The 21,717-nt window shown below is 48.7% G+C and overlaps 1 protein-coding gene across 3 annotated transcripts in view; it reads right to left on the bottom strand.

The window, feature by feature from the left end:
- Positions 1-21,717, bottom strand: part of CACNA1A (calcium voltage-gated channel subunit alpha1 A) — a 224,630-nt gene that overhangs the window by 74,798 nt on the left and 128,115 nt on the right. The window contains exons 7-18 of one of the 3 annotated variants that reach the window (XM_069494999.1): positions 18,658-18,761; positions 17,595-17,710; positions 16,412-16,468; positions 15,771-15,773; positions 15,158-15,247; positions 10,145-10,354; positions 6,308-6,420; positions 4,874-4,986; positions 4,591-4,722; positions 4,240-4,312; positions 1,714-1,831; positions 1,511-1,587 (exon numbers count right to left, since the gene is read on the bottom strand). In XM_069494999.1, the coding sequence (XP_069351100.1) occupies positions 1,511-1,587; positions 1,714-1,831; positions 4,240-4,312; positions 4,591-4,722; positions 4,874-4,986; positions 6,308-6,420; positions 10,145-10,354; positions 15,158-15,247; positions 15,771-15,773; positions 16,412-16,468; positions 17,595-17,710; positions 18,658-18,761 (1,206 nt within the window). The remainder of the gene's footprint in view (positions 1-1,510; positions 1,588-1,713; positions 1,832-4,239; positions 4,313-4,590; positions 4,723-4,873; positions 4,987-6,307; positions 6,421-10,144; positions 10,355-15,157; positions 15,248-15,770; positions 15,774-16,411; positions 16,469-17,594; positions 17,711-18,657; positions 18,762-21,717) is intronic. The other 2 variants (XM_069495009.1, XM_069495015.1) reach the window with 2 other exon arrangements.

Genomic DNA, 21,717 nt, shown 5'->3' with positions numbered 1-21,717 from the left:
AACACACTCAAGTTTAAGCAACCAGTGCACAGTGGTTCAGAGCACAAGTTCCAAACCCAAATGGCCTAGGTTCAAATCCCAGCTCCTCCACTTCCTGCTGTGTGACCTTGGGCAAGTCTCTTAACCTCTCTGTGCTGCACATTCCTTGTCTAAAATTCCAACTGTCCCTGACTTTCCCTACTACACTTTTTTTCTCTTTAGCACTTGTCACCATCTGAGAAGCTATGCATTTTTACAAATTTATCTTTGTTCTTGTCTGTCCTCCCGACTTGAATCTGTGTTCCACGAGAGCAGCCGTTTTTGTCTCTTTTGTTCACTGCTGTGTCCCTGACTCCTAGACCACGGTCTTGGTCATAATAGGTGCTCAATAAATGCTCACTGAATGATGAAATCTGTAAAATGCGGCTCAGAGAACTCGCCTCCTAAGGTTTCCACGAGGATTAAATGGCATTAAAAAACACAGCATGGCGGGTGTGGGGGCGCTTAGCGGGGTGCCTGTCACATAGTAAATGCCTAAGAAATGTTTGTGGGATAAGTTCAAGGAGAGAATATGGGTCCATACCTCCCAGGACAGAGATGAGCTGGCCTTTCTCTGTCCCCTTCTACACTTCCCGGCGGCCCCCTCTCCTGCACCAGCCCCTGAGGACGAGCTCTTGGAACCTGGATGAGCTCACGACTGGATGAGCCATGCCAGCCGGCTCCACGGGTGGCCGGGCTTGTGGCCGTGTGCTTGGGCTGGCGGAGACTTCCGCTCCCCCCACAGCCGGAGCTGGGACTGGGAAACTCTCTCTCCCTCCTGCCAGGGCCGGCAGATGGAGGGTTGGCAGCGTCTGCTGACTTCTGTTCGGTTTGTGAACATGTCCTGAGCACCTCGGGGCACTGGGGACGGGACTGTGAAGCTGAGGGAGACCCCAGGGCTGGCAGGAAGACCCTGTGCATGTTACACGTTCTCTTAATTAGATGGGGCCCTCGGGGACAGGCTTGGGCTGAACTGTGGCTTGCTCCTAAGACGCTGGCTTTGGCTAGCGGGAAGTCACAGCAGAAGGCCGGAGGGGCGGGGAGGGCGGGCATTTATCGGCCACTCCATGTGTGCTTTGCCAGGGTTCTGGGTCCCCTAAGGTCACAGTGCCTCCAGCTCTGGCTGGGTTCCCCATAACACCACTCCCTGTCACACCCTTTCAGGCCTAGGGTGGCAACAGTGCCCGCTAGCCTGGGGGCTACACCTCTCCTTGGAGGCCCCGCCTCCTCCCTGTAAATGGCCCTCAGTCGAGTTTGCCATCTGTTTCCTGCAGCGACCTTGCTGCCTTCCCCCTTCCCACTCCCTCTGCCCTAAGATCGGCTGGATTAGGGGGCGTCTGCCTCCGGGAGGGGGCGGGCGGAGAGGCGCCTTCTCCCCGGCAGGGCTGCATCTGGGGCAAAAGCTCTGGCCATGCTCCTGTGCCCCCACTCCCACCGCCGTCCTGATCTGCCATGAGCAGGTGGTAACTTTGCCAAAGAAACATCCTCCCACCGCCTCCACCTTGGTGAGCTCCTGGGCGTTGGCCAAATTGTCCACAGCGATGGCCAAGAACACGTTCAGGAGGGTGTCTGCAAACGTCTGAGTCAGGGAAAGCAGCCATTGCAGAGACCCGGGTATCTGGGTCTTCCGTTCCCCTCCCCTCCCTGCTCCGCTGCAGGCCCAGGGCTGTCTCCATCTCCCTCCGTGAAGGATACAGTTCCCGAAGAGTGTCAGCACGATGAAGTAGATGGAGAACACCATGCCGCCCTGCACGCCACCCTGAGACTTGATTCCATCATACATGACCTCGTTCCAGTCCTCACCCGTCAGGATCTGAAAGGGGAGGAATAAAACACACAGCCAACCCCCCTCTCAGCAGCGGGCCCCTCAGGAGACGCAGCTGTGGAGCCGGGATCTGCCCACTCAATCCCCAAGCCCGGGAGGTCTTCAACAACCCCGCCCTGGGTTGCAGCGCCAACCTCCTTGTCTTTGCGAGTGGGAAGGGCTGACCCTACTGCACGGAGGGACTCTGAGCTGGCTTTTAGGAAAGCCAGGGGGGGACTCCCTGGGAGGAGTCACTAACCTTCCTGTAACTCTGTCTTCTTTGATGTGTTAAGGAGAAGAGACGCCAGAGCTCTCTCTCCACCGTGTGAAGACACAGTGAGAAGGTGGCCGTCTGCAAGTCAGGAAGTGAGCCCTCACCGGGAACCAACCCAGCCGACACCTTGATCTTGGACTTCCAGCCTCCAGAACTTTGATAAGTAAACGTCTGTTGTTTAAACCACCCAGTCTATGGTGTTATTTATTAAAAACCAATTTTATTTTTTTGAGACAGGGTCTTGCTCTGTCAACCAGGCTGGAGTGCACTGGCGTGATCATAGCTCACTGCAACCTCGAACCTGTGGGCTCAAGGGATCCTCCTGCCTCAGCCTCCCGACTTGCTGGGATGACAGACATGCACCACCATGCCTGGTTTAGTCTATGGTATTTTGTTCTGGCAGCCTGAGCAGACTTAAGCCAGGATTTTAATATTTAACCTACATTCCACATGTGGTCACAGTGATGATTATTAAACAAGCTACTACAGAGAGAGCGTGAATGTTAGCACAGGGCCACGTTTGGGGGTCCCCCACCTTGGGCCCTGAAACAAAGCTTCCAGTGCATGTGGTTCATTTGCGAGGGGTGATCTCAGGTGTCGAGAAGGAGGGGAGAGGAGAATTGACATGGGGAAGGGATGGTGGAAAATCAAAGGTGCATCATCAAGCAAGTTTCCGCTGTGGGTGTCTGCTGGGGAGCTCTGGGAGCCATTTCACCTGCAGGTGGGGCAGCTGGGGTATTTATTCACCGAGGGCTTCTCCTTTGGGGGTCATGGTGCAAAAAAAATCTACCAGTACTACCAGATTGCTGTGCCCAGGGGCAGGGCAGGTGCTGGGGACCAAAGAAAAGCTCAGTAAAAAGGATAAGGTGTTGGGAGATAGAAGTTTTGCTGACATATATTGAAAGAAGCAAGAGGATATTCGAACAGCACCTACATGCTCCTTAAAAAAAATCCAACTCCCTTCCTTCTATCCATATTTCCATGAGGATAAAGTGCATGTAAAAGAACTAAAAAAAAAAAAAAAAGATTAATATGCTAAAGCAGGGATTTTTAGCCTTGGCACTGTTGACATTTGGGGCTGGATCATTCTCTGTGGGGGGGGTGTCCTGTGCATTTGACGATGCTGAGCAGTGTCCCCGGCCTCCACCCACCACATGCCAGTAGCACACGTCCTCCCCCAGGTGTGACAACCAACAATGCTTATAGACACTGCCACCTGTTTTTAAGAGACAGAATAGACATTGGGTGAGAACCTCCGAGCTAAAGATAGGTGGGGAGTGATCAGTACTATGAATAATCACTCAGGGTGGGGCTCAGAACTTCCCCCCATGGATGGCTTCCTCACCAGGCCCCTGTCTAAGGGTCTCATTTAGAAACTGCCTCCCTAGGAGAGGGGGAGAGTGAAGTCACATTTCCTACGCACTCTCTGTCCCCAAGAGAGAAAGGGTCTATTGCCAAGGCTCTGGAGGTCCCAGCTGGGCCAGTCCCAAGCCGCAGGGCATGTGCCCACACGGGTGCAGAAGCGGGTTTGGGCTCACTGCTCAAGGTCAGTCCCTCTGGAACACGAGACTGGGGTATCTTCGTGTTTGGAGGGTGTATGAGCATTCTGATGCTGTGACATCTGGGGACTTGCTGACACTGGAGGGACAGGCTCTCCCAGCACTAGCCAATTCTTAGAGATAGCAAAGCATTTCACTCGTTTATCTCCAAGCCACTATCCACCTGCCCTAACCACCTCAGGGGCAGGTACCAGACAGCTAGGGACAGCCCTGTGCCCCAGAGGCTCCTGCAGTGATCTGCACTAGCCAGTCCTAAGCCTGCTCGCCCTGCGGTGCACGGCCTTTGCCCGTGTTTTCTCCTCTCCTTCTAACCAACCCTGGTGTTTCCCTGCGTGGCCCTGCAAGCTGTGCGTGCCCCCTCTCTCGGGATCCATGAATACAACAAACTATCTTTTCAATGACGTTCGTCTCCTGATCTGTTGGCCTCACTGGATCTGAACAATAATAAAATCTGTATTTTTCAAACAGCGTGAAAGGGCAAGGGAGAGAAGGACCAGGTCAGGGAAGCCCCCGAGACGCCAGGCAGGTGCTTTAATCTTTCATACTAAGAGGTGTCAGCCCGTGGGGCCGGGTGGAGGCTGTACCTGAAACACCGTCATTATTGCTGCGGGAAAAGTGTCGAAGTTGGTGGGAGGAGTCCCTTCATCGAAATTAAACCTGCAAGGAAGAAGCAGACATTTCACGCTGGCCATGCCCCAGGTGCTCTGAAGGCTTGGTTCATTCAGCATCCTGTCTCCAAGGAAACGTCTCCATCATCTCTGTCTCCAGGACACACCCTGAGTGGTCCCCAGGGCCCCTCCTGGCTGGGTGACTGCAGTGGGGCATCCATGCCACGGGGAGGGCACAGCTGGCGTGGTAGAGGGGGGCGTGGGTCTCCCGGTGCCCTGAGCCAGACCCCAAGGAAGCAGAAGTTGGAGATTCTATCAAGTACTTACTGGCCACCGAAGAGTTGCATTCCCAAAAGGGCAAAGACGACGATAAACAAGAACAGGAGGAACAACAGACTGATGATGGATTTCATGGAGTTGAGAAGAGAGACGACCAGGTTTCTGAGAGATGCCCAGTACCTGCCGACAGAGGCCGGCAAGGGGTCAGGCCAGGCCGGGGAGGCAGGAGCTGGGAGTCGGCCACGAGGCGTGAAGCCCCTGCCTTCCCGCCTTTCCCACCCTGTCCCCATCCCCACCCCTGCCGCCACGTCGAGGAACCCCAAAGACTTACTTTGTGACTTTGAAAATACGCAATAACCTGAGAGCTCGTAACACGCTGATTCCAAAGGATGTGCCAGGTTTTATGACGGCCCAGATGACTTCGAAGATGCTTCCAATGATAACCTAGAACAGAAGACCCGGTCTCACGTCCGGGGACAGTGTCTGGTCTCCGGAACTTGCAGACATTTCCTAGGCGCCAATCTTGGCAGGAATCCAACCCAACTCCCCCCTCCACATGGACGCAGGGTGAGGAGACCGTGACCTCCTCACTGCTTCCTTTTTAATTTGTTAAGCGCTCATCCAGACCTAAGAATTCCCGAGACACACATAATTACTAAGTGAATCCCTGTGCAACTAACTCGATACTGCCTGTGTCAAGAATTAGGATGTGTCAGCTCCCCAGAAGATTCCAGAGACCCTGTGACATAACCACCACCCTAAATTTTGTGATAACAATTTCCTTACCTTTTAAAAAAATTGAGGTGAAACTCACATAACATAAAATTGACACTCGTAAGCGCACAATTCTGTAGTATTCAGTGCATTCGCCATGATGTGCAACCATCGCCTCTTAGCTAGTTCCAAAACATTTTCGTCACCCCCAAAGGAGGCGCTGTCCCCATCAGCAGCCACTCCCCATTCCCTTCCTCCCCCAGCCCCTGACAACCGCGAATCTGCTTTCTGTCTCTATGGATTTGCCTGTTCTGGACGTTTCATAAAAATGGAATTATGCAGTACGTGACCTTTTGTGTCCGGTTTCTTTAACTCAGCATAATGTCTTTCAGGCCCTTGCCTTCTTAAAGTATTCAAGTATCATCCCTAAATAATATAGTTTAATTTTTTCCATTTGAACTTTGCATGAGCTGTACGGACTCATTTTGTCAGTGTCTGCTTCCTTTTGTGCAATATGATGTGGGTGAGATTCACCCCTGTCGTGGGTGTGGCTGCTGGCGGCCTTGCATTGTGGGTACGCCACGACTTACTGATCCATTCTACTGCAAGGGGATGCCTGGGTATTAGTGCTTGGGACTATTACAAACAAGGCTGCTCACGACATTATTTTATTGTATTACATTTTAGAGATGGGGTCTCTCTCTGCTCAGGCTGGAGTGCAGTGTCTTGATCATAGCTCACTGCACCCTTGAACTCCTGGCCTCAAGCGATCCTCCTGCCTCAGCCTCTTGAGTAGCTGGGACTACAGGTGCACACTGCCATGCCCAGCTAATTTTTCTATTTTTTTTGTAGAGAGGGGTCTCGCTCTTGCTCAGGTTGTTCTCAAACTCCTAACCTCAAGGGATCCTCCCACCTCAGCCTCACAGAGTGCTAGCATTACAGATGTGAGCCACCGTGGCCGGCCGACCTCTCCCCTTTGGATGTCCCCATGTATCAGCCATTCTAGGCAAGAGCTGGAGAGATAAACTTCTTAGAAACCCAGAACACTTACCCCACAGTCAAAGCAGTTGAAGGAAGAGTGGAAGTAAGGCCGTGTCCCAAGCCCGTACATTTTTATAAACATTTCGGACATAAAGAGTCCTAAGAAAATGAATTCTGCATAGTCTAGAAGGGAAAAGGAAGAAATAGGGAGCAGGTTAGGCTTGCTAGGGGTAGGGGTTCCAGGTGGATCTGACTTTCCGTTTAGTAACAACCCTGTCCCTTGCCTGGTGTGGCAGGCAGGGAGAGAGATGTTGGTCTTTGGTGGCCTTGGCCAGAGATTGCATAAGCCTTCCTTCCCATAGGCCTCGGTTTCCTCTCTGTTAAAAGGAAAGAGCAACAATTGTTCCCTACCTTCCAAGCAACCAGCCAAACTCAGGCCAATCTTAAAAGGAGTGGGAAAAAAAAGTTCAGCAGATCCGAATTTTGTAGTTTTTGCCCTGGTTCAATAAGAAGGGTTGGATGTAGCTTACTGCCAAGGACCTCAATTTTGTGTTGGCTGGTAGGTTACTGGGTGCTCGTTACATTAAAAAATTAACTAACTGGCTTAGTGACAAAATAACAATGGGCCACGCATGGTGCTAGTGTGTCACGATCTGAGGATTATGCTTAATCGACTTTTGCATGCCTGAGCTCCAACAGAAAAAAAGAAATAGAAATCACAATGATGTCCTATTTGCAATCCCAATGTTAGGTACTTGGTTGCACCACAGGCAACCCATCTAAGGCATGGCTTTTCTTCCAACTTGTAAAACTTATCCAATGTTCCCTGGAAATACTGTCTTACTGGTGATTTAAAAGTCTTGAATAAGACAGACCCTTTTTTTTGTTTTTGAGATAGGGTCTCATTCTGTTGCCCAGGATAGAGTGCAATGGTGTCATCATAGCTCACTGCAACCTCAAGCTCCTCAAGTGGTTCTCTCGCCTCAACCTCCCAAGTAGCTGGGACTACAGGTGTGCACTACCACGCCTGGCGGATTTTTCTATGTTTTGTAGAGACGGGGTCTTGCTCTCACTCTGGCTCAGGCTGGTCTCAAATTCCTGGTATCAAGTAGTTCTCCCACCTCGACCTCCAAAAGTGCCAGGATCACAGGTGTGAGCCACTGTGCCCGGCCAAAGCCTTTTGTTCTCTGATGAGAAAGCATAGAAGTGCAAATGTCCTAGGGAGAGCTAAAACATGGGCATTTATTTGCTCCAGCAAAGAAATAGCTGACATTGGGTCCTTTCTGATAGGGCACTTTTGGTGAAGTAAGAAGATGAGGTGTTAGGAAGGGCATGGGTTCTCACTTAATGGATAGGAAGCAGAGGCAAGGTGGGTTTCCGAGGGAAGAAAGCATACAGAAAGGAAAGACAGAGAACTCAAACTAACTTCCAAGAATTTCATGGTTACTGCCCGCAAAGCTACTTCTGTTGGATGGTGGCTATGGCTTGAATGCTTAAGTTCCCTCCAAAATTCATGTTGAAACTTCAGTGCCAATGTAACAGTACTAAGATGTGGGGCTCTCAGGAGGTGATTAAGTCATTAGGGTGGAGCCCTTGTGAATGGGATTAGGTGCCCTTATAAAAGGGTTTGATGGAGAAAGTTTGTCCCTTTTGCCCTTCTGCCTTCTGCCATGTGAGGACACAGTGCTCTTCCCCGCCGGAGAAAACAGTGTTCAAGGTGCCACCTTACCACCAGGCAGCAATCCCCACCCAACAACCAAACCTGACAATGCCTTGATCTTGGACTTCCCAGCCCCCAGAGCTGTGAGAAAACAAATTTCGTTTCTTATTAAATTACCTAGTCTCAGGTATTTTGTTATTGCAGCACAAACTAAGACAATGATCAACTGTGTTTGCTCTGTCATGCTTTTAAGAGGTGTTCTGAACTGACTGTCAAAGTCCTTTATGCTCATTTCTCATGGAAACCTCTCCTTAGTGGTAGGACTCTAAGGAGCTCCTAATGTCTGAGGGGAACGCTAGGCTCTATAAGACCAAAATATTAGCAAAGGAAATCTGTTCATAACATCTGGTGCATTCCAAGATCCACCAGAAGCAACTCTGGGAGGACTGAAGAGTTTCTGAGATCTTGTTCCCTGGTTACCATGGAAACATGATAGCTAGTGATGCACAAGACCTGAAAGAATTACTTATCCAGAGCATTGGTGGGTCTGGAAGAACTTTCGGGACCACAGAATCCAGTTTCCACCAAGTACACGTAAGTAGTCTGAGACCCAGAGAAACTACACTTCATTGCTTCTAAGACACATTTTTGTTAACATTTTGATATCTGGGAAGTTAAAGTACATCTTAAAGTCAGCATGTCCTAGTTTAGATGGCAGCATTGTTTTATTTCTTAGTGACACATAAAATAAAAGACTGCCTTATAATTGAATATGTCTTTGATCAATGGATGATGGTAATGACTTGTCCAAGGCCACATGGTATTTAGGGGCAGGGCAGGCTTTGAGAATTCAGGTCACCTGGGTTCAAATCCTGGCTTTGTCACTTACTAGCTGTGTGACCCTGGGCAAGTTACTTAACCTCTCTCTGTCTCAGTTTCCTCGACTGGAAAATGGGAACAATTAGAGGACCTTTATAGGCACAGGGGTCCCAGGCTGGATGTCCCAATCCCCTGTTCCTGAACCAGGACAGACTGTGCAAAGTGATTGGTGGGGAGAATATAGGAAATTAAAAATAGACTATTAGAGGAAGTTAAAACAAGAAGTAAAGAGTCCTCATTTATAAGAGACTCCAGAGGGACCAAATGCAATTACTAAGGTTGGAACTAGGTCAGGGCTCTCGGAAGGAGAACTGGTCCCTGAGGGTGTCCTGGGGAGGAGGGTGTCAGCCAACGTGACTGGGAACAATGAGGGTTACAAGAAGACAATGACCTGGACTAGGCTCTTGGGCCTTTCTAGGTCAAAGACTAGACTGTCTCTTGTGGCTGTTCTAAGTCAATTCTGAACCAGGTCAGAAGGGCAGTGCATAAGTCAGATAAACCAATAGATGTGGGAGGAGAGCAGCCAGTAGGCAAAAAGTCCTCACCTGTGGCCCACAAGCCAGAGCTAGGGCATCCACTTGCCCTCCTCACTGCCCAGTCTCTACTCTTATTGATTCCTCAGAGCTCTTTACTTTTTAAATCTTGGTCCAATGTCTCCCCATCTTTTTCTGCTTCTCCTCACCCTTAATATTGGCCCTCAATATTGGTACCATCTCATATTAATTCCCGGAACCTGGGAATAGGCCCAGACGGCAATATCTTGGGGGTTCTAGTACCCACCAAGGGAGCAAGATGCTCTCATACTTATTGGAGGTTCTAGGAAGGAATAAGGAAGCCAAAAGGAGAAGGAGAGGAAGTAGGAAAGCAGCAGAAGGTTTGAAAGACGAGGAGAAAGCAGGAAGTCAGAAGTAAGGAGAGAAAATGGGGACAACATAGAAGCCACTCCCTGTTTCTAAGGCACCCCCATCTCTTAACCAAAAATTATTTGAACAATTCCACAGATGCCCATAAAAGTTATATCTATGTTTCTGTTTCTATCTGGCTGTCTTGTGTTCACTGTTTTTTTTTTCTGTCTCTCTTTCAATATCCCCTTCACCAGAACCTCTGTCACTCTCCTAGAAAGGGATCACAGGAACATTTGGTGGCCTGAATTCCAGGTTCCAGCTCTCAGGGCTGAGGAAGACGGGCTCCATGGTTGTGGCAGCAGCCACACTGGTCCCAATCACAGTTGTAGACAAGGCCAAATGGAAGGGGAGATTCAATGAAGACCAAAGCAAAGAACACATAGCACCAGAGAAAGAGAAGTAGAAAAAAGGGTATGAGGAAGGGATCAGGGAGCCAGCAGGGGTGGGGCCAGGCTGTACTCACAAAGGAAGTCGGAGAGCCACTCGGGCTGGTTGTAGTGAACGATAGCAACACACAGCGTGTTGAGGGCTACCAGACTGAGCACAGTCCAGTAGAAGGCCTGAGTTTTGACCATGCGGCGGATGTAGAAACGCATCCTCCTTTCTTTTTTGTGAAAAAAAGTCGAGTTCTCCAGCTTGGCACTTTTAATGCTGGCTCGGGCGAAGGGAGAACCTGCCAGGGAAAGGATGGAGAATGTCAGGCTCAGGCTGGTTCCCAGCCAGGGAATCCATCAGCCTCTCCAGCAGGCCCTCTGGGCAGAGGGAATGATCGTGACCCCTGGGCTTGGCTTTGCAGAGATGGAGCTTACAAGAAGACAATGTCCCTGAAAATAATAGAATTGGAAGGAACCAATGAGAACTCGGGATGTCAATGGGGAGGCTGATGGCGCTCTGGAGCAGGGGCAATTTGTCATGTTCCCCACTCCCGGCCACATCTGATGTGCCTGAGGGTCACATCACAGGGCATGACGAAGCAGGATCCTCTGCTCAGGACCCCCGATGCAGGGACAGGCAACAAAACTACACAGAGCACGCTTGGGAGAGGATGAGGTATGGATGAGACCCTTGTTTTCCATGGATGTTTCACCTGAGAAATGATCACTGAGGAGTGAGCCAGTGTGTCCTCTGCCTGCACATATCTTTGCTCTTAAACATTCACTGAGTACCTACTGTGTGTGAGGCTCTGTCTCAGGTGCTCAGGATACATTAGGGGACAGAGCCCTGCCCTCCTAGGACTGACATTCTAGGTTGGGAAGACGGAGAGTGGACATACTAAATCAGTAAATTAACAGTGTGACGGAAAGGGAAAAGTGGTTGGTGGGGAGAAGAGAGAGGAGGTGAGGGCAGGTCATGCAGGGCCTGGTGGACCACAGGGAGGACTCTGGCTTTCACTCTGAGGGAGGTGGGAGCCATGGAGGGTTCTGGGCAGAGGAGAGACACACGTGACTGTTGGGGGGAACAGACAGTGAGACGCAAGAGCTGGAGCTGGGAGATCGGGTTGGAGGTGACTACACTGGTGCAGTCAAGCAGTAATGGGGATTAGACTTGGGTGGTGGCTAAGCAGGGAGAGTGGCTGGATTTGGATGTATTACTCAAGGCAGATTCAACATTTGCTGATGGATCAAGTGTGGGTGTTAGAGAGAGGAAACAGCCACAGTTTTTGGTGAGTCTCTGGAGGAATGAAGCTACCACTGAATGGGACAGGTTTGGGGGGAGGGTCAGAGCTCAATTTTGGACGCAATGAATCCATCTTCTAAAACACCTCTTTTTGTAAGCCTTCCATTGCGTTCATCTTTATTGTTCTTCATCAGTTCATTCATTCATTTGTGCATTCATCCATCCATTCCTTTGTTCCTCATTCATTCACTCATCCATTCATCCATCCATTCATCAGTTCATTCATTCATCCATCCATCCATCCATTTGTCCATTCGCCCATTCACTCATCCAGCACATTTATTGAAACCACCCCACTTGCCAGGCACGGGACACAGCAAACACCTCGAAGGAAGCCACTTCCTATTAGCAAAATTCTCAACAGAGATTTCAAGCTGGCACCCCACTAGCTATAATAGCTCATATTAGGTTTGTGAAAGTTGAAATTATTGGTCCACATTTAAAAACTGGGAGATTTTTCCACGAAACTCTGGATTCTGGCTTCCCTCGAATGAACACAACAGCTGATGTCTATGGAACATTTAGCAGGCACCAGGCACTGTAGGGAACAGGTTTTTCCTGACAAGATACTTGCTCCTCCTTGCAGCCCTAGGAGGCAGGGACCAGCATCATCTGCATTTCACAGCAGAGGAAACGGAGGCTGCGAGAGCTTGAGAAGGGTCTAGCAACTGGATAAAAAGTGTCAAGATGGTTCAGAGCACGTGTTCTTGGCCACCATACTGCACTCCTGGATCTTGTGGTCCTGGGGGGTTATGTTCCCACCCAGCAGCAGTTGGCCAGGCTCGGTGGCTGTGGCCTCCTTGTAGGGACACCCCTCCTCTCTGTCCAAGATTCTTCCCTCGTGTCCATAACCTGCTCAACCCCAGGGGTGGGTCCACCTGGCCCAGCCCAGCTGGGCATTTCTAGTCCCTGCAGCTCCCAGAGATGTGCCTAGATCTGCAGGTCTCCAAAGGACTTGGCAGACAGGAATGGTACTCTCAGGTGACTCGGGGATCAGGATGTTCCACAGGGAGAGAGAGACAGAGATCATGGTGGGCAGGAGGCTCCTGGCTGCTACTCCTACTGGAGTCACACTGAAAACCTGGCTCCATCACCAGCTAGCAAGGCACCTTGCGTCTTGGGTCTCCAACACCTCCATCTGCAAATTGAGAACACCCACACTTCCTGCCTCATAGGGCCACTGAGAGGCATAAATGAGTTAATATATCTTAGCATGATGCCTGGCACGTGATGATTATTTGATGTAATCTCCTACTGCAACCTCAAGAGCTGAAATCAAGACTCAGCTCATGTGCCAATCATGGAGGGAGTCTGTCCTGATCACTCAGCCTGGAGACACATCCATCAACGGGTATACCCTTCATTGGGAAGGGGCAAAGAAATGAATGTTAATTGAACACATACTAGGTGCTATGCCCCACGCTAGCTAGGTACTATCATTTCTACTAATTACTTTTTTGTTTTTAAGGGGCGGGTTCTTGCTCTGCCACCCAGGCTAGAGTGCAGGGGCGTCATCATAGCTCACTGCAACCTCAAATTCCAGGGCTTAAGTGATCCTCTTGCCTCAGTCTCCTAACTAGCTGAGAGTACAGGTGCATGCCACCATGCCTGGCTAATTTTTAAATTTTTTGTAGAGATAGGGTCTCACTATGTTGCCCAGACTGGTCTCGAACTGCTGGTCTTAAGTGATCTTCCCACCTTGGCCTCCCAAAGTGCTGGGATTACAGGTGTGAACCACTGCACCCTAAACATCTATAAGTGAATAATGCCAAGTCATACACCTGAAATGGTGCAAATTTACACTCCTGCCAACTGTACCTGAGAGTGCCCATTTCCCCATATCCTTGCCAACATGGGAAGTATTATTTTTTCATCTTTGCCAGAATGATTGATGAAAAAAATAATATCTCCCCTGTTAAGTAAGGGCAGGTATCTTGTCTTATCCATAGAGGAGATTCTGTCTTGGGCACCCAAATATTTTTTTCCAGTGCCTGACATTCAATAAATGTGGTATGAACAAGAACAACAACAACAAAGTTTGCTTATCAAAATGCAACAAAACATAGTTTAAAAAATGAAGTATAGCACTCTGGGAGACTGAGGTGGAAGGATCACGTGAGGCCAGGAGTTTGAGACCAGCCTGGGCAAGAGCGACACCCTGTCTCTACAAAAAATAGAAAAATTAGCCAGGCGTGGTGGTGGCACCTGTAGTCCCAGCTACTCAGGAGGCTGAGGCAGGAGGATTAATTGAGACCAGGAGTTTGAGGCTGCTGTGAGCTATGATGACGCCACTGCACTCTAGCTGGGGGACAGAGTAAGACTCTGTCTCAAAAAAAAAAAAAAAGAAAAAAAAAAGGGACAGACATAACTGATCAACTGCAGAAAACATTGAGCACTATAATTCTTGACACTTGCTTAAAGGAGACTAAACAGATGTACATATACGTGGAAATAGAGTGAGTCCTTCATTACAAGGAAGAGTGTGTTTTGGCTAGAAATTAAAAATGCAAATGAAAACAAGCTTTACGGTATCATTACAAACCTACTTAACTGGGAAAGGAAATTAAATTGATAATATGTGATGGCCTGGGTGGGGAATCCGCAAACGTACACGCATTTGGCAAGTTTATAAATGGGTTCCGTGTTTTTGAAACTCAGAATGGCTCTGTGAATAATGAGTTGAAAAGCTGTTAATATCTTTGATCCTATAATTATCCCCAAGGAAATACGCCCAAAGGGTGGGGGTAGTAATTGAACATAAATGTGCACAGCAGTGCTCCTCGTAAGAGAAATATTGGAAACCACTCAAACGCCACAGAATGGAGCCACGGCTAAACAAGCCACCGTGTATCCACCCTTACAGGATATGTGACTGCAATGGAAATTATGTCAAAACTCAGCAATAAGGTTATAAATTCGGGTTGAGTGTAAAAAGTAGAATATAAAATAGTATGTGCCTGTGGATCAGAAACATGTCTGACCGCCCTCCTTCCTGCGCCTCTTTCTCTCCCTCCCTCCTCCCTCTCTCCTTCTCTTTCCATCCTTTGGTCCTCTAGGCAGAGCCACACAATTCCCCAAACAGCCTAAATTCCCTCTCCCTTCAATCTTATTTCAGTCTTATTTTCCCTGCCGGGATGCTCTGCCCCATTATGAAAAACCCATTTCAAAAAGACCCCATACATTCTCGCTGTAGATGGCTCAAAGCAACACACTCTCAGCACACAAATCAACAGTACAGAGGGATGAGAAGAACAAGAATAAATGTCCCCTCCCCTCTCAAAACTCTGGCCCTTGTGGTGGCAAAGGTCTGAGTCCCACCTGTCACACTGTTCTCTCTGCAACCACCACCACCACCACCACCACCACCATGGTGAACTCCTACTCATCCTTCAGCTCTCAGCTTGAACATCACCTCCTCCGAGAAGCCTTCCAGAGTGGGCCAAGCCCAGGGTGTCTCCTCTGCAGTGCCCTTCCCATTATAGGTTTATGTGCATAATTTTCTGTTTAATATCTATTTCCTGAGCTGACTGGCGAGCTCCATGTGGGAAGGGATTCTGTCTCTGTTCTTATTTGCAATTAGGCATCTAATAAGAGCAGGTCCCCTAGGAAGACTTCCAGAGTGAGTCATAAACATTAGCCAACATTATTGGGAGCTTAGTCGCTGCCAGGCGCCAGTTCTCAATGCTTTACAGGGACTATTTAGTTGGGAACAGGCAGCCTGGTTCCCGAGCCCTCGGTCCTCCTGTCTCTTGGGTGATGGGTGACAAATAATTGCCAGGCTGTAGAGGAAGCGACTCACCGACGGAGGCGATATCGGCCAGCTGATCCTCGGCTTCCTCAGGGTTGAGCAAATCTGTCTTGCTTTTCTTTATGGTGGCTCTCCGCAGAGCTCCAACAATGGAAACATGGCAAGGGAAAAAGACGTTACCCTTTTTGCAACAGTGACGATATGAAACAAGAGCATGTCCTTGGATTTAACCCTCACGACAACTGGTGTGTTGGGAACTAACAGTGTGTCCCACTTTACAGATGCGTAAACTGAGATTCAGGGAGGTAACATCGCTTTGCCTAAGGGGTAAACATAAGAATCAAATCCTGTTCAGTCTGACTCCCAAGTCTGGGCTCTCAGCCACTATTTTCCCTCTGGTCTGTTTTTAAATTCTAAGAAACCTCCCTTGGAACTTGGTACTGGATGCACAGTGACTCTTACAAAAACAGTCCACCCCTTGACTTATAGCATAGTTTGCAAGGTAAGCTGGGTTTGTGGATGTTGCCCCCCAATATTGAGGCGATACAGCCCCAGGGGCTCTGTGGGGGGCAGAGTGCAGGTATACACTCCCAATAAACAGATATATTTATGGTATATGGGTAACCTCCTCCCCTCACCAAAATAGTAAAATTTATTTTATAACCTCCTAGTTCTTTTATTTTCTTCTAATGCCTGGTGTTTTCAATCAAAAGTCATCACTCTGTCTAACAGCTTTCTATAAATCTCGGGCAACAAGCTGTATTCTTCATGGAGAATTATTAGTTTTGTTAGTGTTATTATTATTAACTTGCGAAAATGCATCCCTCTGGCCTCTCTCTAAATCCTGAAAAACTTTACTTTCAGGGACCCCCAGGCTAGATTTGCGGTGACACTTGTAGCCCGTCCCCTGACTCCCAGCAGAGCTGCTAGGCAGGTTGTGGGTTTATGGACAACTGTAACGAACACCAACCTCAGAAACAATCCTGTGGGGTAGGTATTATTTATATTATGCCCATTTTACAGATGATAAAAGTGGAGGTGCAAAGCAGAAAAAGCTGGGCATGTGGTTCAAGCAGAAAAAGGAAAACCCTGCACCTGCTTCCTGAAATTCCTCCAGGAAGCAGATTCCTGCCATTCCCTGGACCATCCTGAACCTGACCTGGTCTTGGGTTTGTTCCTGGCATGACCTGGGCCCTGATTGTCCATCCCATAGAGGCCCCTTGGAACAAAGGTGCCTGCTCCCCTGGCCCCACCTGCTCCCCCCTCCCCTGAGACCCGCCACGGAGCTGGGTTCGGAGCAGTTACCATCAAAGGGATGCCGCTGCTCTCCGTCCGTTTCGTCCTCTGCGAGAATCACCTCTTCTGAGGAGGAAGAGCACAGAGTTAAGCCCCCAAGTCTGGAGGACTGCCCTGAGGACGAGCTGCCTTGGACTGGGAAGGGGAAGGGTCTCCCTGGCCACCTCCACTCTCCCCTGGCTGACGGTGACCCTGCCCAAAATGTGCTGCTGGGTTTGGTGTTTTAGGACTCCAAGCCCCACCTCAGCGACAGTGGTAACAGCCATTATCCCCGTTTCACTCAAAATGAAAACCAACATCCTCACCACAGCCTAGAAGCCCATGCTTGACCTGTCACCTCCCTGTCCTGCTCTCCTCCAACTCCCCCTTCTCTCACTCTGGCTTCCTTGCTATGTCTCAAGTACGCTTGCACCCCAGGGACTTGGCAAGTGCTGTTTCTGCTGCCTGGAACCCGCCTCCTCCCCCCCCCCAACATCCCTTTACTTCCGTCTGGTCTCCGCTCGGACCTCACTTGGACAGAGAGGCCTTCCCTGGCCACCCGTCCTTCCAGCTGTTCTCTGCGTCCTACTCTGTTTTACCTTTCTTCTCCGCACGTGGGCAGCCCCCGATGTGACATGCATTTGTTTGTTTTTTTGTCTCTCCCCCTAGAATGTCAGGACCCTGAGGGCAGGGATTTGGTCTGTTTTGTTCACTACTGTGTCCTTTGTGCCTAGAACAGTGACACACAGCACAGGTGCCCCATAAGTGTTTGTTAAATGACTGAACAAATAAATAGGCACCTACTGTGTGTCAGTCACGTGTGCTCTTCCCAAGTGACTTAGCTGGGATTATTTTCCTAAATACTCAAATAGCCCTACTAGGTAGGTACCATCTTTATCTCCGTTTAATAGCTGAGGAAACTGAGACACAGGCAGGTGAAGCACAGTGCTAGAAGGTGGCAGAGCCGGGACGCGGACCAACGTCTTATCTTAGAACTCAACAATTATGTGGTGTCATATCCTGGCTTCATCCCAGAAATTTTAATATCAAACTCTGGATTCTTGTTGCTAAAATTTGGGGTTACCCATTTAGATTCTCTTTCTCCTCCCATCATGACGCTCCCAGCTCAGCCCTCTCCAAACTATATGCACGGCTCTGTGTGCTCCGTGGCCTGAGATCTCCGTCCCTGGGCCCCAGGGTGAAAGGGCCTCACCTGCTTTTGAGATCCATTCCATGTACCCGTTGAGCTCACGTTCAATCTGCTGTTGCCGCCTCAGCTTCAGAAAAGCCCGCCGGTTCTCCACCCGCTCCCTTTCTTTGGCAAACTCCCTGCAGAAGCACAAAAAAGCCAGGGTCTGGCTGTTTTGGAAATTTTAGGGAATGTACGTATGTGTTTGGGGGTTCAGAAGCCTCTGGAGGTCAGAGGTTTTCAACAGGAGGAGTCAGTTCTTGTGGGAGAAGCTTGGAATATTACAGGGGTGAGTATCTCTGCCAGCTTCACACATTTCCCAGAAACTGCACCCAGGTAAAGAAAAAAAGCAAAAGCATGAAACCAGGCTGTGCCAACCCCCAGTGGCTACATACCCCATTCTCATTGTTTCCATAGTTCTGTCTAAAAAATATTTCCAGCTCTCTTTTATGTTAGACCAATAAGACATGAGCTGAAGATTTCTACAGCAGTTCTATTTCTCTGGTATAGGCCCTGCCTCTTCCTGTTCCCCTTCTTCCTCTTACTGTTTAGAACATGGGATGGCCATCTTGAGGGTATGGGGCTGCCATCTTGAGACAATGAGGTATCCGTGAAATTGGAAGCCTCTGGTGAAGATGTCAGAGTGGAAAACTGGAAGGATCCGGGGTTGTCAATGGCACTGTAGAGCCACCCAGACTTCTTGTGGTGAGAAAAATGAAGCTCACTTATGATTAAGCCAAAAAACCAAGCTTCGGGGTAGAGGACAATGTGTCTCAGGAAAATGCTAGTTTGATTGTATGCTATGATTTTATATTTGGGAAATAGGGGAGGGGGAAATCCAAACCCTTGTTTTTTTTTAAAAAAATGTAAATTACAGAAAGTAATGCCCCCATGATCCCCCTCACTGGGTACCCCTGGCAGTGCACAACCTATGAATCTGTACATGGCTCGTTAATGACAGTCTGCTGGGCCAGAACAAGGGAAGAGGGCTGTTCTCTGTCCAGTGAATGAAAACAAAGCTTCAATGGCCTCTTCATGGGTAGAAGTTGGTAAACAGGAGAAGGATGGGGGAACAGCAGAGACTTACCCTGACAGCACACCCAGCACGAGGTTCAGCATAAAAAAGGAGCCGATGATGATGAGGGGGATGAAGTACAACCAGTTCCAAGTGTTCCCTGAGGCATCGTTGCTCTGTGGGGTGTAAGGAAAGCAGGTAAGAGTTGAGTGGGACTTAGGTAGGGGGGACCTGACAGGTGGGGGAAAGGGGAACCCTGGTGTTTCAAAAGTTCTTGGCCTGTGGAGTCCTAGAGCTCTGGCAGTCTGGCAGGAGAGAAAAATGGAGGGGTGAGGCTCAACCAGTAGGGCAAACCCCTGAGGTACCATCAGAAGGGCAAAGCTCCCTCCTAATCATGCTGATTTTATAGGACCTGAGAACCAGCATGAAACACAAGAGAACTTTCCCATATTAGAGTCCAAGAGGAGAAGGGAAAAACCTCCACTGAAACAGATAAACAAATCTCTGGTTTCCTCCCTTCTCCCAACACAGTCACAGTCTCCCCTTAGAGGAGGTGCATGACCACAAAGCCTGATGGCCTGGTGAAGTCACCAAGCCCCATGGCAGGGTGGTGAGTCTTTTCCTCAAGCATCTCCCTTTTCCATTCCCTGCAGTGTCAATGTCAACCAAAAAATTCCCAGAAGTTCCCAGCTCAAGTTTCAAGGCAGAAAAAGTCCACAAATAAAACATTCTTCTTTCAAACAGAGAACAGAACACTGTAGTAAGAAGCAAGTAAGAGGAGTGGAAGAAAATTAAGAACAGAGAGAGAGGCCGGGCGCGGTGGCTCACGCCTGTAATCCTAGCACTCTGGGAGGCCGAGGCGGGTGGATCGCTCAAGGCCAGGAGTTCGAGACCAGCCTGAGCAAGAGTGAGACCCTGTCTCTACTAAAAATAGAAAGAAATTGTCTGGCCAACTAAAATATATATAGAAAAAATTAGCCGGCATGGTGGCGCACGCCTGTAGTCCCAGCCACTCGGGAGGCTGAGGCGGTAGGATCGCTTAAGCCCAGGAGTTTGAGGTTGCTGTGAGCTAGGCTGACGCCACGGCACTCTAGCCTGGGCAACAAAGCGAGATTCTGTCTCAAAAAAAAAAAAAAAAAAAAGAATAAAAAGAAAAAAAGAACAGAGAGAGAGAGGTAGGGAGGGAGGAGGCTGTGAGAATGATAAAAACCAGCATTTACAGAGTATTCACTGTGTGCTAGGCATTCTTCTAAGCACATTACCTGTGTTAACTCAATTACTCACTTAATCCTCATGATGTTATCATAATGCACATTTTACAAGTAAGGAAATGGAGGGCCAGAAAGACAAAACCCCCAGGCCAAGGCCACAGAGCTATTTAGTGGTGGATGTGAGATTTGAACCAGGGGGCTGAGCCCAGAGTCCATGGACTTAACCTCTCTGTGCTGGGGAAGCCTTGGCTTTGGCCATTAGGGCAGGGGCAGACTTCCAGTGCTTCATAACCCTGTGGCACCTGAAAAATGCAGGGCTCCCAAGTGTGGCTTTAAAAGCCCACCTTTAAAAGCACATATGACACTGCTGCTGCCCAGAAGAAAGGCTAAATGAGAAAGAAGTTAAGATGAGGTTATTACTATCAGGTATCTGTGTGGCTGTAGAGCAACTGGAACCTTTATACCCCCACATGAGCCACTGCATCTGCTGATGGGAGGGTAACATGGTGTATTAGTCTCCTGTGGCTGCTGTAACAAACTGGGTGGCTTAAACAACAGAAATTTATTGTCTTACAATTCTGGAGGCCATAAGTCAAAGATCAAGATGTTGGTGGGGCTGGTTCCTTCTGAGGGCTGTGAGAGAGAATCTGTTCTGTGCCTCTCGTCCAACTTCTGGTGGTTTGCTGGCAACCTGTGGGTGATCTTTAGCTTGGAGAAGCATCACCCTGATCTCTGCCTTCACTTTCACATGGCATTCTCCCTCTGTGTGTGTCTGTGTCAGAATTTACCCCTTTTATAAGGACACCTGTCATATTGGATTAGAGCTCATCCTAATGACCACATCTTAGCTAAGTACATGTGCAATGACCTCACTAAGGTAGTGTGGGTTAGGACTTCAACGTATGAATTTTGAATGGATACAATACAACCCCAAACACATAACCCATATGCTTGGAAAAATGGGTTAAGAGTTTGTACTAAAACTAAGTACAGTCATGAGTTGCTCAACAATGGGGATAAGCTTTGGAAAATGCATTGCTAGGTGATTTTGTTGTGTGAACATCCTAGAGCGTACTTACACATACCTACATGGTATAGCCTCCTATGTAGCTAGGTTATATAGTATAGCCAATTGCTCCCAGGCTACAAACCCGTACAGCACGTGACTCTACTGAATACTGTAGGCAATTGTAACACAATAGTATTTGTGTATCTAAACATAGAAAAAAGGCAGTAAAAATATGGTATTATAATCTTAGGAGGCCAGGCACAGTGGCTAACACCTGTAATCTTAGTACTCTAGGAGGCTGAGGCAGGAGGATCACTTGATTTCAGCAGTTTGAGACCAGCCTGAGCAAGGGAAAGACCCCATCTCTACAAAAAAAAAAAAAAAAAAAAAAAACCACAGCAATTAGCTAAGTGTTGTGGTGTGTGCTTGTAGCCCTCGCTATTCGGGAGGCTGAGGCAGGAGGATCACCAGAAGCCAGGAGTTTGAGACTGCAGGGATCTATGATGATGCCACTGCATTCCAGCCTGGGCAACAGAGCAAGACTCTGTCTCAAAAATTAATAAATAAATAAAAAATATAATGTAATGAAACCACCATTGTCTATGGGGTCTGTCATCGACCAAAACATAGCTACGTGGTGCGTGTGGGGGAGGTAGTGATTAGAGACAGAACGTGAGGGGGGCTTCTGGGGCTGAGAAGGTTCTGTTTCCCCACGTGGTGCTGGTTACATGGGTGTTTAGTTTGTGAAAATTCATCAAGCTCTTCCCTTATAATCCATGGGGTTTTCTGCATGTTTATTTTATTTCAATTATTATAAAAAAGTTTTACTTTCTTTTTTTTTTTTTTTTTTTTGAGACAGAGTCTCACTCACTCTGTTGCCCAGGCTAGAGTGAGTGCCGTGGCGTCAGCCTA

This window comes from Eulemur rufifrons, chromosome 2 (assembly GCF_041146395.1).
Source record: "Eulemur rufifrons isolate Redbay chromosome 2, OSU_ERuf_1, whole genome shotgun sequence".
NCBI classification, from domain to species: Eukaryota; Metazoa; Chordata; class Mammalia; order Primates; family Lemuridae; genus Eulemur; species Eulemur rufifrons.
The sequence above is the reverse complement of the archived record's forward strand: the minus strand, read 5'-3'. Positions and strand labels throughout refer to the sequence as shown.